The sequence below is a fragment of the Abramis brama genome, assembly GCF_963993115.1.
Source record: "Abramis brama genome assembly, chromosome: 17".
Classification (NCBI taxonomy): domain Eukaryota; kingdom Metazoa; phylum Chordata; class Actinopteri; order Cypriniformes; family Leuciscidae; genus Abramis; species Abramis brama.
In genome coordinates, this window is record NC_139979.1 from 7,405,510 (window position 1) to 7,417,973 (window position 12,464).

The window sequence follows — 12,464 nt, forward strand, 5'->3', positions numbered from 1 at the left end:
AAAAATATTAAGCAGCACATTTATAATAATAATAAATGTTTATTGAGCAGCAAATCATCATCATAGAATGATTTCTGAAGGATCATGTGACACTAAAGACTGGAGTAATAATGCTGAAAATTCAGCTTTGATCACAGAATAAATTACATTTTAAAATATATTACAATAGCAAACAGTTATTTTAAATTGTAAAAATATTTATAATAACATTTCTGAAGTTTTGATCAAATAAACGCAGACATTTTTTAACGCAGAATGCTTGAAAGATTTTCATGCACAGCCAGTGAAAACCAAGACAAATGGAAAGGGAAGCTCACAGCGTGCTCTGGTTGTGAACTATGAATTTTGGCAAATGTAGTGGATCATGTACATACTAAAGTAAACTATACATGCTGAATACAGCAGAAGCAGTATGATTAGTAACCGTCCTCACCTTCTGTTCCAGCACGACTCTGTATTTCTGCTCTAGTCTTTTGCTCTTGCTGTACCAGGTGCTCTGATCGGCCATCAGACTGGCGGCCATGTGTGATTCAGGAGTGCCTGCTTCACTGCCGCTGCTACCCAGCGTTCTCATCTCCTCCTCGTCGCTGCTGATGCTGTCAGAACTACAGCACACACACAATGTATATATATATGATATAAAAATCGCATGCATTAAGAAGGTCTAAAGCATGTGGGCAATGCCAGCATGTTTATAAGTGTGTTTTTGTGTGGCACTCTTACGTTTGTGTGAATTTAAGGTACGGCGTGTAGTCAATGACGACGGGACAGGTCTCATCCAGCACCTCCCCTTTCAGACAGAAACTGTCAATTGAAGATGAGAATTTCAGCATAAGCCAACAAATGCACTTTATTAGATGAGAACTGTGGGAGAGTATTACGGGATGTGATGATCCTACAAAACAATACAGAGGTTGTTCTCGGCATCTGTATTTGTGTGTGTGTGTGTGTGTGTGTGTGTGTGTGTATATAAGAGTGTGTGCGGCTCATGTCAGCAGGTGTTTATGGAGAGCCACCCATTTAATAAATGATCAACATCCTGTCCTGCTGTGGCACAGCTGAATGTCACTGCCACATGTCACTGCCACCCACTGAAAGGAAGTGAATGAACATGAACGTACCTGAAGTCAATGGCATTCAGTCCAATCAGTGTATCTGCCAGAAGCCCCGCCTCCTCCCCCTGAACTATAGCCCCCTCCTCATAAAACCTCCTGACAAACAAACACAAGACAGATCTTCAGCACATAAGAACTGATGAAGACCAGAGAAGAACAATTAGCAGCACTGTTATATGTCCATGATTTTGTAGTTGTTTGCTTTTTTTTATTTGTTGAATAATTTTAGAGAGACACATTACCGTTTAAAAGTTTGGGAAATTAATCTTTTAAATTGAAGGTGACAAAGAAATTAAATTGTTATTCAATTAGTTTGTCATTTCAAATAAATGCTGTTCATTGAACTTTCTATTCACCAAAGAATCCTAAAAAAAAAATTGAGCAACACAACCGTTTTCAACATTGATAATAATAATAGATGTTTCTTGAGCAGCAAATCAGCATATTAGAATGATTTCTGAAAGATCATGTGACACTGAAGACTGGAGTAATGATGCTGAAAATTCTGCTTTGCCATCACAGCAATAAATTACATTTTAAAATATATTTATATAGAAAACAGTTACTTTAAATTGTAATAATATTTCACAAGATTGCTGTTTTTTACAGACCCAAACGGTTGTGTATTTTTTTCTATAAAAAACAATACATAAAAAATGTAAATTGTATGTATTCACAAAGAGCAATATCACAAGCAAAAATTTTTTTTAAAAACATTTATATACACAATAGAATTTTCATATATTCTAATATTTTATCAATTTCTATGACTAAAATGACAAATTGTAAATGTGATATTTTTTAGGTTTTCTAAGATCATGAGAACCATATATCATTTCAGCACCAAAAACAAACTCTAAAGAATTTCCAAAATATTGACCGTTTTCTCAGATCTCCGACTGTTCAGGCAAACAGTTTTTCCATTGTTCCCGCCCACAAACTCGCATAAAAAGCTTTCAGAGATTTTTAATTTGGGGTTTTCATAAGCTGATAAGCCATAATCATCAAAATTATAACAAATAAAGGCTTGAAATATCTCACTTTGCATGTAATGAGTTTATATAATATATTAGTTTCACCTTTTAAGTTGAATTACTGAAATAAATGAACTTTTGCACGATATTCAAATTTTTCGAGTTTCACCTGTAAGCAATATGGCTAACTTTTAGATGTCTCTGCATATTAAACTGGTATACAAGGAAGAATTATTGATGGCACAATGCAATTTTGTTGACTCAAAATTCTGTCTTACGTTTTTTTGCCATATGGTGCTGCTTTTATTTTGGTGATGTCGCCATGATTAAACAGTGAGTGTTGTGGAGAGCTTGACAACACTTGACTTTGTAGAAAGATTTTATCACAATCAGCCTGCAATCAAATGAGAGTCTCAGTGCGTGTGTCTGTGAGTGCTGCGTAAAGTTACAGTACCTTGTATTTTTAAAGTCTCTCAGAGCTGCAGAGATGTATTCAGACAAACGCTTCTCCATTAATGCCACTCTAATCCAGGCACGACCCTGAGAGAGAGAACGAGAGAGTTGCTCTTACCTGTCAACCACAAAAGCCTTTAAAACGGAAGTAATTCAACCGAGTGAAGATGCAGACACCCATTTATCCCTGATAGTATGGAAACACATTTGAGCCGACTATCTGCCATAGCCGATCGCTTGTGATCGGATCACACAAGACAGATGATAATACCAGATATAAACAGGACAGGTCTTATTTCCTCTGGTTTTTGTTTGTGTACACTTTGTGATCATATGTGAGTGTTACTATTAAAAATCACTTATATTAAATGAAATTAAATACAATAAAATATAAATATCAGATGAAAAACAAACTGAACTTTAAATGCTAAAATGAAATTTTTAAATGTCGCAGTTGCATTGGCAACAAACTAACATAAACTGTAATAAATAAAAATTAAAGCTTAAAGGAACCATATGTAAGATTGTGGCCAAAACTGGTACTGCAATCACTTTCAAATTACTGTAGAGCAGTGTATCCCCTCCCCCTCCCCCCTGACTCGAGGTTGCCAGATAGGCTGCAGGATCCAGCAGGAACGTAGGCTGCTACAAGGAGCTTTAAACTAGAGCAGAGCTGGCAACCCGGATGCCGAAACACTACTGACTTCGTGATTGGTAGATAGGTGGAGGGTGGGGCATCAGGCCAAAACACAACATGACAACATCAACATCAGTTGAGGGCTGCAACTATCACTTTTAAATGACAATATCCTGGCCGGACTACTGTTGTCAGTGATATAAGTATTTGAAATTAACATGATTTCTTAATGTCTAGTGCAGTGGTCTTCACTATTTTTTTCATGAGAGCCGCACTGATAGGACAAAGTCAGTAGGAGAGCCATTTTACCGCAAAGTATCAAAAGTTACATCCAGTCATGAATACCATGTCTGCCTATCAATCTGTCACCCCTGAACATACAATATGCAATGCAATAAATACAAAAGGGTGTCAACATGTCGAATCGGCCGTTACAAAGCCGACGAGGACCAATTTCAGCCGACGGTGCGGAACACACTGAGAAGATTTAGTCGGCCGACGCACGGAAACTGCCCGACGGCCGACCGTCGGCTTGGTGTGTTCCAGGCTTTAGCCCATTTTGTAGGCCTATCTAACCATCCAAGAGCACATGCAGCGTTAAGAGCTGGAAAGACCGCCATAACTGGCAACTCCGCAGAGACTGGATATGTTTACATGCACAACTTTTGTTTCAGTCGGACTGAATTCATTTCGATTGATGAATCTAAATGTATTGTAGTTTACATGAACGCTAAACAAACATCGTGATGTGATACATGATCGGGTTGATGTGCGCGTTTATAAATCAAAAGATTCAAATCGGAATATGAACATATGAACCGTTGTGCCGTGCTGTTTGTATTTATCATGCAGTAAAAATGCCCAAAACCAGTCGTCTGTATGATTATCTGAAACAAGGACTGTGGTGAGCCGTTGTCCTGCTTTACTTCACAGATGCTGAGTGAAAGGAGAATTATAGAATGACAGGACACTCATTTTATTCATCAGGAGAACAGCTCGTTCAGCGCGTCATACGTCGTCCTTTCAGTTTCGGTTTTCAGTCGATCAAGTTTTTTCACGTTCTCTCGATAAACCACCCCTTTCAATCCGATCGAAATTATTTGTAATAGAGCTGACACTTTGAGTTTTTAAAAGGTTATGTTAAAGCCCTACTTGTTATTAATGTTTTTATGAAACATCTGTAGTGAATGCATTATCATATCACCGTATTATTTACCGCCATGCGAGCCACAAATTAAAGCTTGGCGAGCCGCATGAGGCTCGCGAGCCGCGCAATGAGTAACACTGGTCTAATGACATATCAGGGCCATTTTATGATTAATTTAAATACATTTCTTACATACGGTTCCTTTAACAGAAATATAAAAAAACCGAATAAAAATTACAAAAGCACATAACAAAATTACTCAAACAAAAACTGAAAATATAAAAATAAAAGCTAATTCAAAATCTTAATAAATAATATTGCACTGTAAAATAAAAAAATTGAGTATTTAATAGTAATAATAATAATAATTATATAATACATTATAACACAATATGTTATATTAAAAAAATTAACACAATTGTTATATTATTGTTATTGTTATTATTATTAAGAACAACAATTATTATTATTATCATTATTATTTTATTTTACAGAACAAAAATAATATAACAATACTAACATTGATGGGTGCCTTAATTTCTTTGCTTTCAAGTGTTAAACCATTGTGCTTTTATTTTGACTGAAATATGCGATTTGATGATCGCACTAATGCTGCGTTTCAGACGAGTTTGGACGTGGAAATATCCCAAATTAAACCTCAATGAGTTCCAGGCAATAAGACGTCGCCTTCACGTGATGTCGCCACAACACAACAAGAGCATATCATTGTTTTTCTGTCAATTATGGCAAAAACTGAAAAAAACAACATAAAATCGCTTTGAAAACAGCTGACGAAAACGTATTATTACATAAACGTAATGTCTAATGTTAAAGTTTGTTTTTACATTTATGCTCATTAAAAGCAGGACTTGCCGACATCTTGGAAGTGACGTCAAATGACGCGTCTCGATAGAATTGGGGTTGATCGATGTACCCCAAATTCACAGGTCGAATGTCTGATTTTGAGTGGCGTTCCAGACGTTATTTCCAAGAACGAGGTGGGAAAAATCCAAATTCCGAGCTGTTTTCGGGCGATTAACACCGTTTCAACACCGATTTTTACCCGCATTTGGCGCTTTGAACCATGGAGCTCAAGGTCTAGAAACATGTTTTTTAAAAGTTTAACGTATTTTAATACAGTATCCCTGTATAGTATATACAAAATGTTTATAATATTTCACAATATTACTGTATTTTTCATCAAATAAATGAAAAAAAAAAAAAAAAAAAAAATTATTACAAACTTTTGAATACAGACATGCGAGTCCTGACCTTTGCTCTAGAGCTGCGGACGTTCTCCATGTTCTCGATGCTGTGGATGCAGCTGTGTGGGACTTTAATGCACGCCACACGTATGTAATCCCAGAAACTGCGCGGGCTCTCGTAGCCAAACCAGCTGACCTGACCTACACAGAGAAAACACACACACTACAGTCAGTGAAAAAGCCGTTTGCTTATACAAGAACAATTATGCATTAATTCAGATGCAAAACTATTCTAGAAAAACAAACACTGTTTTTTATTTTGATTACATCCAGTTGCACTATGTTTTGGTGCAGTGGCATTGAGGGTAAATATCTGAGCTAGTAATTGAAAGGGGTGAATCAGACAAGAGACGAGCTTCACGGGGATTTTTAGCCTTTTAAGATGTTTCTGAGAGCATAAACATAGAGAGAGATCAAGTATAGCTGAAAGACTGAAAATCAGCGATATGCAAATGAGAGCTGTTTTGCCATGTAGCGAGAGTCTTCTGAGCTCTTCTAACCCAAAATGAGACTCTATGCTGTATTTATACCTCATTACATCAGCTGTAGGTGTGGGACTTTTAGCAGCATGCCTCACAGCATCAGTAACCGTGTGTGTGAAGCTTCTGGCAAAACTCATTTCAACAGTTATTCAGATTATGTGTGTGTTGGGATATTATTATGTTGATCTCACAGCTGAGGAAACATGCATCAGCTTTGACTTCATTAAAAGAGAAAAAAGAAAAAACTTGATAATCAACTTTTTATTCTGTTTTTAAAATGTACACATCAACAATAGACCTTGTTCAAAGCAGCATCATCTTTGGAATGAAAGTGAGGCTGTGAGGGATAGACATGCATCTCTTCAGTGGGTTGTACTGTTATTTAAGGCGTTTTTGGATTGTTCTGCTGACGAAACACTGCAAAAATGTCTTTCCAAGAAATGTCAGTGGACAAAAAATTCCAGACAAGATGAGTTGTGGAAAATTATAAGTAATCTAGGAACTTTTAAAATATTTTTAAAGCAGATGCCATTGAAAACACGTTCAGTCTATCCCGCTTTTTTTCTGTCATGGCGCTGCTCTGAATAAGGTCTATTTTGCTATATGCAATATACAAGCAACAGCAAAAAACACTTAAGACAAACTACATGCTACTATAGTTATCTATAACTACAATTGCCAAAGCCATAGAGAACAAATGAAGAATATATATATATATATATATATATATATATATATATATATATATATATATATATATATATATATATATATATATTATATAGTTGAGGGTTAAATATCAGGTCCAGTTCAGTTTGCTAAAAATGTGATCAAGATAAAATGCCCTTCATAATTTCAGAGTGAAATACAGACAGTGTATGTGTGTTTGTGTGTGTGTGTGTGTGTGTGTGTGTGTGTGTGTGTGTGTGTGTGTGTGTGTGTGTGTGCGTGTGTGTGTGTGTGTGTGTGTGTGTGTGTGTGTGTACCTGTTTTTCTATCCCGGTGGGGACTTCAACCTGAATGCACACAGACTCATGGGGACTTGTGTCACAGTGGGGACCTAAATAGAGGTCCCCATGGGTAAACAAGCTTATAAATCATACAGAATGAGTTTTTTTGGAAATGTAAAAATGCAGAAAGTTTCCTGTGATGGGCAGGTTTAGGGGTAGGGTTAGTGTAAGGAGATAGAATATACCGTTTGTACAGTATAAAAACCATTAAGTCTATGGAGAGTCCCCACAAAGATAGTAAACCAGACATGTGTGTGTGTGTGTGTGTGTGTGTGTGTGTGTGTTTTCTGCCTCACCTTTCAGTCTGTGGCTCAAAATATGTTCTAAAATGGAGACAAAGTTGATGAACTCAGCAGATGTGTCGTCTATCGTCTCAAAACATGAGCGATCAATGAGGGTCTTCACTGAGAACCTGCATACTCAAACACACACACACACACACACACACACACACACACACACACACACACAAAATCATGAGAATGATAGAAATCTGCACAATACAGCTTAAACTCACACAAACATGTCTAAACAGCTTATACAGTAAAACACTAACAAACTTTAATATGCTGCCTTTTAAGATTTGGCCATATTTAAATGCAACAATCCCATTATGCCAATAGGAAGCGAGAGAAATATTGATTATAAATGTATTTCATTCAGCATGTAAAATATGGATATAAAAATTCAGTCTAATAACAGATTTGGCTATTTTATAACACTGTAATATCACACTCGACCAAAATCAATTGTCAGTCGAATGTCTTTGTACATTTTGAATGAGCAGAATGATCTGGCAGTGTTATTTTAGTATTATTTATGTTCAGCTTTATTTCAGTTAACAAAATATTTTTTTTAATAGTTTTAGTTAACAATAACATCACTGTTTTTGGTCCAGTAAAACCCTAAAATAAAGCTTTTTAAGAGTCAAAGGAGATATCTTGTTTTGTGTGGAGCACCATTACAGCCGTTCATTACGATCTCATTAGATGTAATTATGGCATAAATGACTGTCCTTTTCATTGTTGGCAGCTTTAATGCATCTCCTTATGACTTCCAAATACCCAACAGCCTCCATGCAAATGTCATTTCAGAGATAATTTCATTTTTGACATTTTCTTTCTAAAACACACAGAGCAAATGTGAAAAAAGATGTTTGAACCAGACACGATTAACTATTATCTTTACGTAATCCAAAAACCAAACCTATTATGAAATGCACAGCAGTATTATATGCCAAGGATTTGCAAATACCTTAAAGCTTATGTGTGTATTTTTGTGTGTAAGTCTTATGATAAAAGTTAATTCAAAATATTAATAAATAATGCAAAAATAACACTGACAGTGTGATAATGGCAACATTTATAGAAAATGGCCAATTAAAATGAACCTTTTTTATGTTTGAGCAAAGAGAGGTATTACGTTCAGAATAGCATGCAAAGTTTCAGCAGCAAAACACAATACTTAAAAAATTGTATCCCACAATGCACTGTGCTCAAGCTGACCTTCCATTTCCAATGTGATAAATGAGTTTTATTTGATCAGACTACCAAAAGTTATTTAAAATTAAATATGCAATGTAATGAGGTCATGTGACACCAATGTATCATATTACTGCTTAAAATGTTTAATGATACACAACAGCACAGAGAGAGATTATCTCAATAAGCTGATGAAAGGTCACACTGAGAATATTAAATCTGATATTCATAACACCATCTCCAAAAATTGAATGTCTCAAGAAGCCATCCTGTGACATCTAACGTAGATTAAACCAGCCTGACATTTCAGTTGAGAAGGTCCCAAAATCTCTGGACTTTGATGTTTCATGATCATTTTAAGAGCATTTAAGACTTCATTCAAGACTTTCTGACAAAGTGCACTTCATTTCATGATTCGTTGAACATCACAGGCAGCTTTATCACTCAGATAGACCAGCGGTCATTTATTTCAGTCCTGAATGAACTCTGGATCAGATATCACAGGATAAACAAGAGAGGAAAGGGATTTTGCTTATCTGTTCCTCTGTTCTTTCTTCCTCAGACACAAACAGTAAAATGGCTTTATTTGTCTGAGTCGTGAGCTTCGGTCTCACTGTGATTGTGTAGACAAATTACGTCACACTCCGAGCCTTTCGATTGGCCGATTCCTGCTGTGCCCCCTTATAGGTATGACATTCATTTGTGTTCAGACTGATGCTGTTCCTGCTTCAAATTTGCCCTGTGTGGACCACTGCCTAATTAGATATATTAACATAATTATTCATATTCAACTATATACAAATGTTATGATTCTGACGTGTTACCCATCCTAGACTCAAGGAAAGTCCTACAGCAAGTACCACTGACATTACTTATTTCAAAAGGTGGTGGAAAGACAATATATGACATATAAAAAAAAAGAAAGAAAAAAAGAGAGAAAAGCTACACTCAGAACGGAATACGGATTTTATTTCACATTTGCAGAAATTTCTTAAACAATTGTTAATTGTGTTTTAGCTGGAAATTGCACTGAATGGAATGCATGTACGTTTTTGGAGTTTTGCTCAAATTTAGGTAGAAGCATGCTTTTTGCTGAGGTAAAAAAAAAAATTAAACTACTTTATTATTTTCACATATTTTATTAGTAGTGCATAAATCAACCCTTTATTGTTAAAATCTTTGTTAAAGGGTTAACTCACCCAAAAATTTCAATTATTTAAATCATTATTTACTCACCCTCATGTCGTTCCAAACCCGTATGACTTTAGTTCATCTTTGGAACACAAATAAATAGTACTGTGGTCTATTAGCATTCACCACAGTACTTTTTTCAAACATTGATCAGCGAACATAAACAAGCTCAACCGAACATGCTTGAAGCACGAAAACAAACCTCATTGGTTCTTGCGGAAGATGAAACGAGCTGCGTAACACGAGAATGAACCTCATTGGTTCTCACACGTCAAGTTAACATGCTTGAGCTTCCGATTACCTCAACTGATGTTTGAGTTGATGAATGTTTATATGTGAATAAAAGCCTAAATTCAATCTTTTCATCATATAAAGCGATCAATTTACTTCAGAAAATTTGGACTAAACCACTAATTTCATATGTAGGCTATTAGTTTTATGATTTTTTTATGAACTTTTTGAACCGTCAAAGTGTCAGTTGCGTAGCTGTCAACGGAGGGTGTGTTCCGAAGATGAACAAAAGTCTTACGGGTTTAGAATGACAAAAGGGTGAGTAATTAAAGCAACACCAAGGAACTTTTCCTCTGCGGTTGCCCTACAGGTTGGAAGCGGAATTGTCCATTACCGCTGTCGTAAATAATTTAGCCTACCGCATCCTACTGTCGCACGCGCACGCTCGCTGTTTATCCAGCACCAGCTTTGGAATCAACAATGACCACAGACAAGGTAGAGTATGATGCATGATTTTATGAAAGTATGATGTATTGCGACATCAGAAACGAAGAAAAACAAAATAATGACTATTGTAGCGCTTGCCGTAAAGCTAGTCAAATTTGTAGTTTTCTTATGTCTCATTAGAACTACAGAAACGCGACCCGATCTGGCAATCTTACATAGCGTGGATATACCAGATAAAGGACCGCAAAGCGGTGGCATAAGTGCCTTTCACCCTGTTACGACTTGATGAACCACTGAAACGATTTTGGAAACATTATTTGAAGGTAAAAAATCCTACTTAGTGTTGCTTTAATGAAAGAATTTTTATTTGTGGGTGAACTATCCCTTTAAGACTCAATCGTCACAAGCTATAATTATTTTGTAATATAAAACCAAATAGTGGTCTGGTTTATTTTATATTTTATTTTATTATTTCATTTTATTTATTTTTTTGGACATATTGCAATACCATGTATTTTGGACATGGCTCCATTGTAGAATAAAAAAACAAAACATATAGCCTACCCTTGTAAAACGTTTTTAGACGGCTTCTTGGAGTAAATTATCTTGTAGCACAATGTAAAGTCAGTACCACTGTATATTAGCATTCACCCTAGTACTTTTTCTATAGACTCCATCTAAATGACGCGATGATCTGATGACAGATCTCAGAACAGCGCTCCTGTGCGCAGTACATCATCTAATCTACCCTGATCCAGCCCATCAGCAATTTGCGAAAACAAACTTGCAACAACAAAAAACAATGACATCATCACACATGTTCTGTGCCGCCGGTATGCTGCAGTCAGTGTGCCAGATGATGAATGTGTGTGTGATCAGATTTTACCTGCACACGGTGATCAGATTCCTCCTCTCTACGGCTCGGATCCGCGCTGCTGCTTTTTTACGAGCCCCGTTAAACCCGAGATTTATCGATGCCATGATCGTCTCTTTCTGATGCACAGCAGTTTATATCCTCACGTCTTTCTCTCTTCTGATGCTTTGGATCAGTCTCCAGCTGAATGACTCTCACTGGAGCCATGGAAATTGAATAAGAGGGTGGAATGGCAATTAGCATGAAATGGGTGTCAAAGATAGGCGTGGTTTAGTGGGTTTAAAAATTAATTCGCTTGTTTTAACTCTTCGTTTGAGTTTTTTTTTCCATCTTTAATTAAATGTAAAATCTCTCAGTAATTTTTTTCCAGGCAAAATTAACCATCTAGATTGCGTCTAAAACGGACGGCTATGTCACGTGTTCCCTGTTCCTTTTCTCAGCGCTGGTGTGGATTAACCAATCACAGATTACTACAAAGATTCGAATAATCCATTTTATAGATATTGATGAGGAAGATTTCCATTTCCATGGTAGAAACCAATCCTTGTACGTAATATATTTAAATGTTTACCTCCATTGTGTACACGTGTTTCCAATAAGACATAAACGCCGTGAAAGTTGAAGTCTCTTGAGTTGAGGATTGGCTTTCTGAGCCCTCTTTCGCCCCCTGCAGGATGTTTATTCTGTGCGTTACATTAAACAACTGGCGACTGATCATAACTCAGGCTTTTATTACGGAGTGTTTATTGAAGTTTATAAAGCGCCGTTGACAACCAGTAAAAAGCGTTTCTAATTATAACGCTGTCATGAGAAATACCAACTAAGGATTATTGTGATTTAATGGTAAACGTATTATTAAGGATTGTGTCAGATTCATGATAATGTAATTTACTACAGCTCACTAGGTGGCCCCAAAATTCTAGTTCCCCCCCCCAAAAAAAAACATATTTCAAAGCCATGATCAAATAAATAAATTGAAAATAAATTGAAAAACGTAGATTTTTTCTTCAATTATTTATTTATTTGTTCATGTATTATTTCTTTTTTCTTTCTTTCGTTCGTTCTTCTACTATTCATTATAGGCTATATAAATTATATATATATATATATAGGCTATATATATATATATATATATATAGTATACAAGCAATATGGGC

General features: G+C 36.0%; 1 protein-coding gene across 2 annotated transcripts in view; it reads right to left on the reverse strand.

The window, feature by feature from the left end:
* rundc3b (RUN domain containing 3b) overlaps nucleotides 1–11,524 on the reverse strand; it is a 29,326-nt gene extending 17,802 nt beyond the window's left edge. For both annotated transcript variants that reach the window (XM_084088238.1, XM_084088237.1), the window contains exons 1-7: nucleotides 11,320–11,524; nucleotides 7,380–7,495; nucleotides 5,599–5,732; nucleotides 2,544–2,629; nucleotides 1,122–1,211; nucleotides 724–804; nucleotides 434–605 (exon numbers count right to left, since the gene is read on the reverse strand). In XM_084088238.1, the coding sequence (XP_083944364.1) occupies nucleotides 434–605; nucleotides 724–804; nucleotides 1,122–1,211; nucleotides 2,544–2,629; nucleotides 5,599–5,732; nucleotides 7,380–7,495; nucleotides 11,320–11,414 (774 nt within the window). In that variant the 5' untranslated portion in view covers nucleotides 11,415–11,524. The remainder of the gene's footprint in view (nucleotides 1–433; nucleotides 606–723; nucleotides 805–1,121; nucleotides 1,212–2,543; nucleotides 2,630–5,598; nucleotides 5,733–7,379; nucleotides 7,496–11,319) is intronic.
* Between the last annotated feature and the right edge of the window lie 940 nt (nucleotides 11,525–12,464).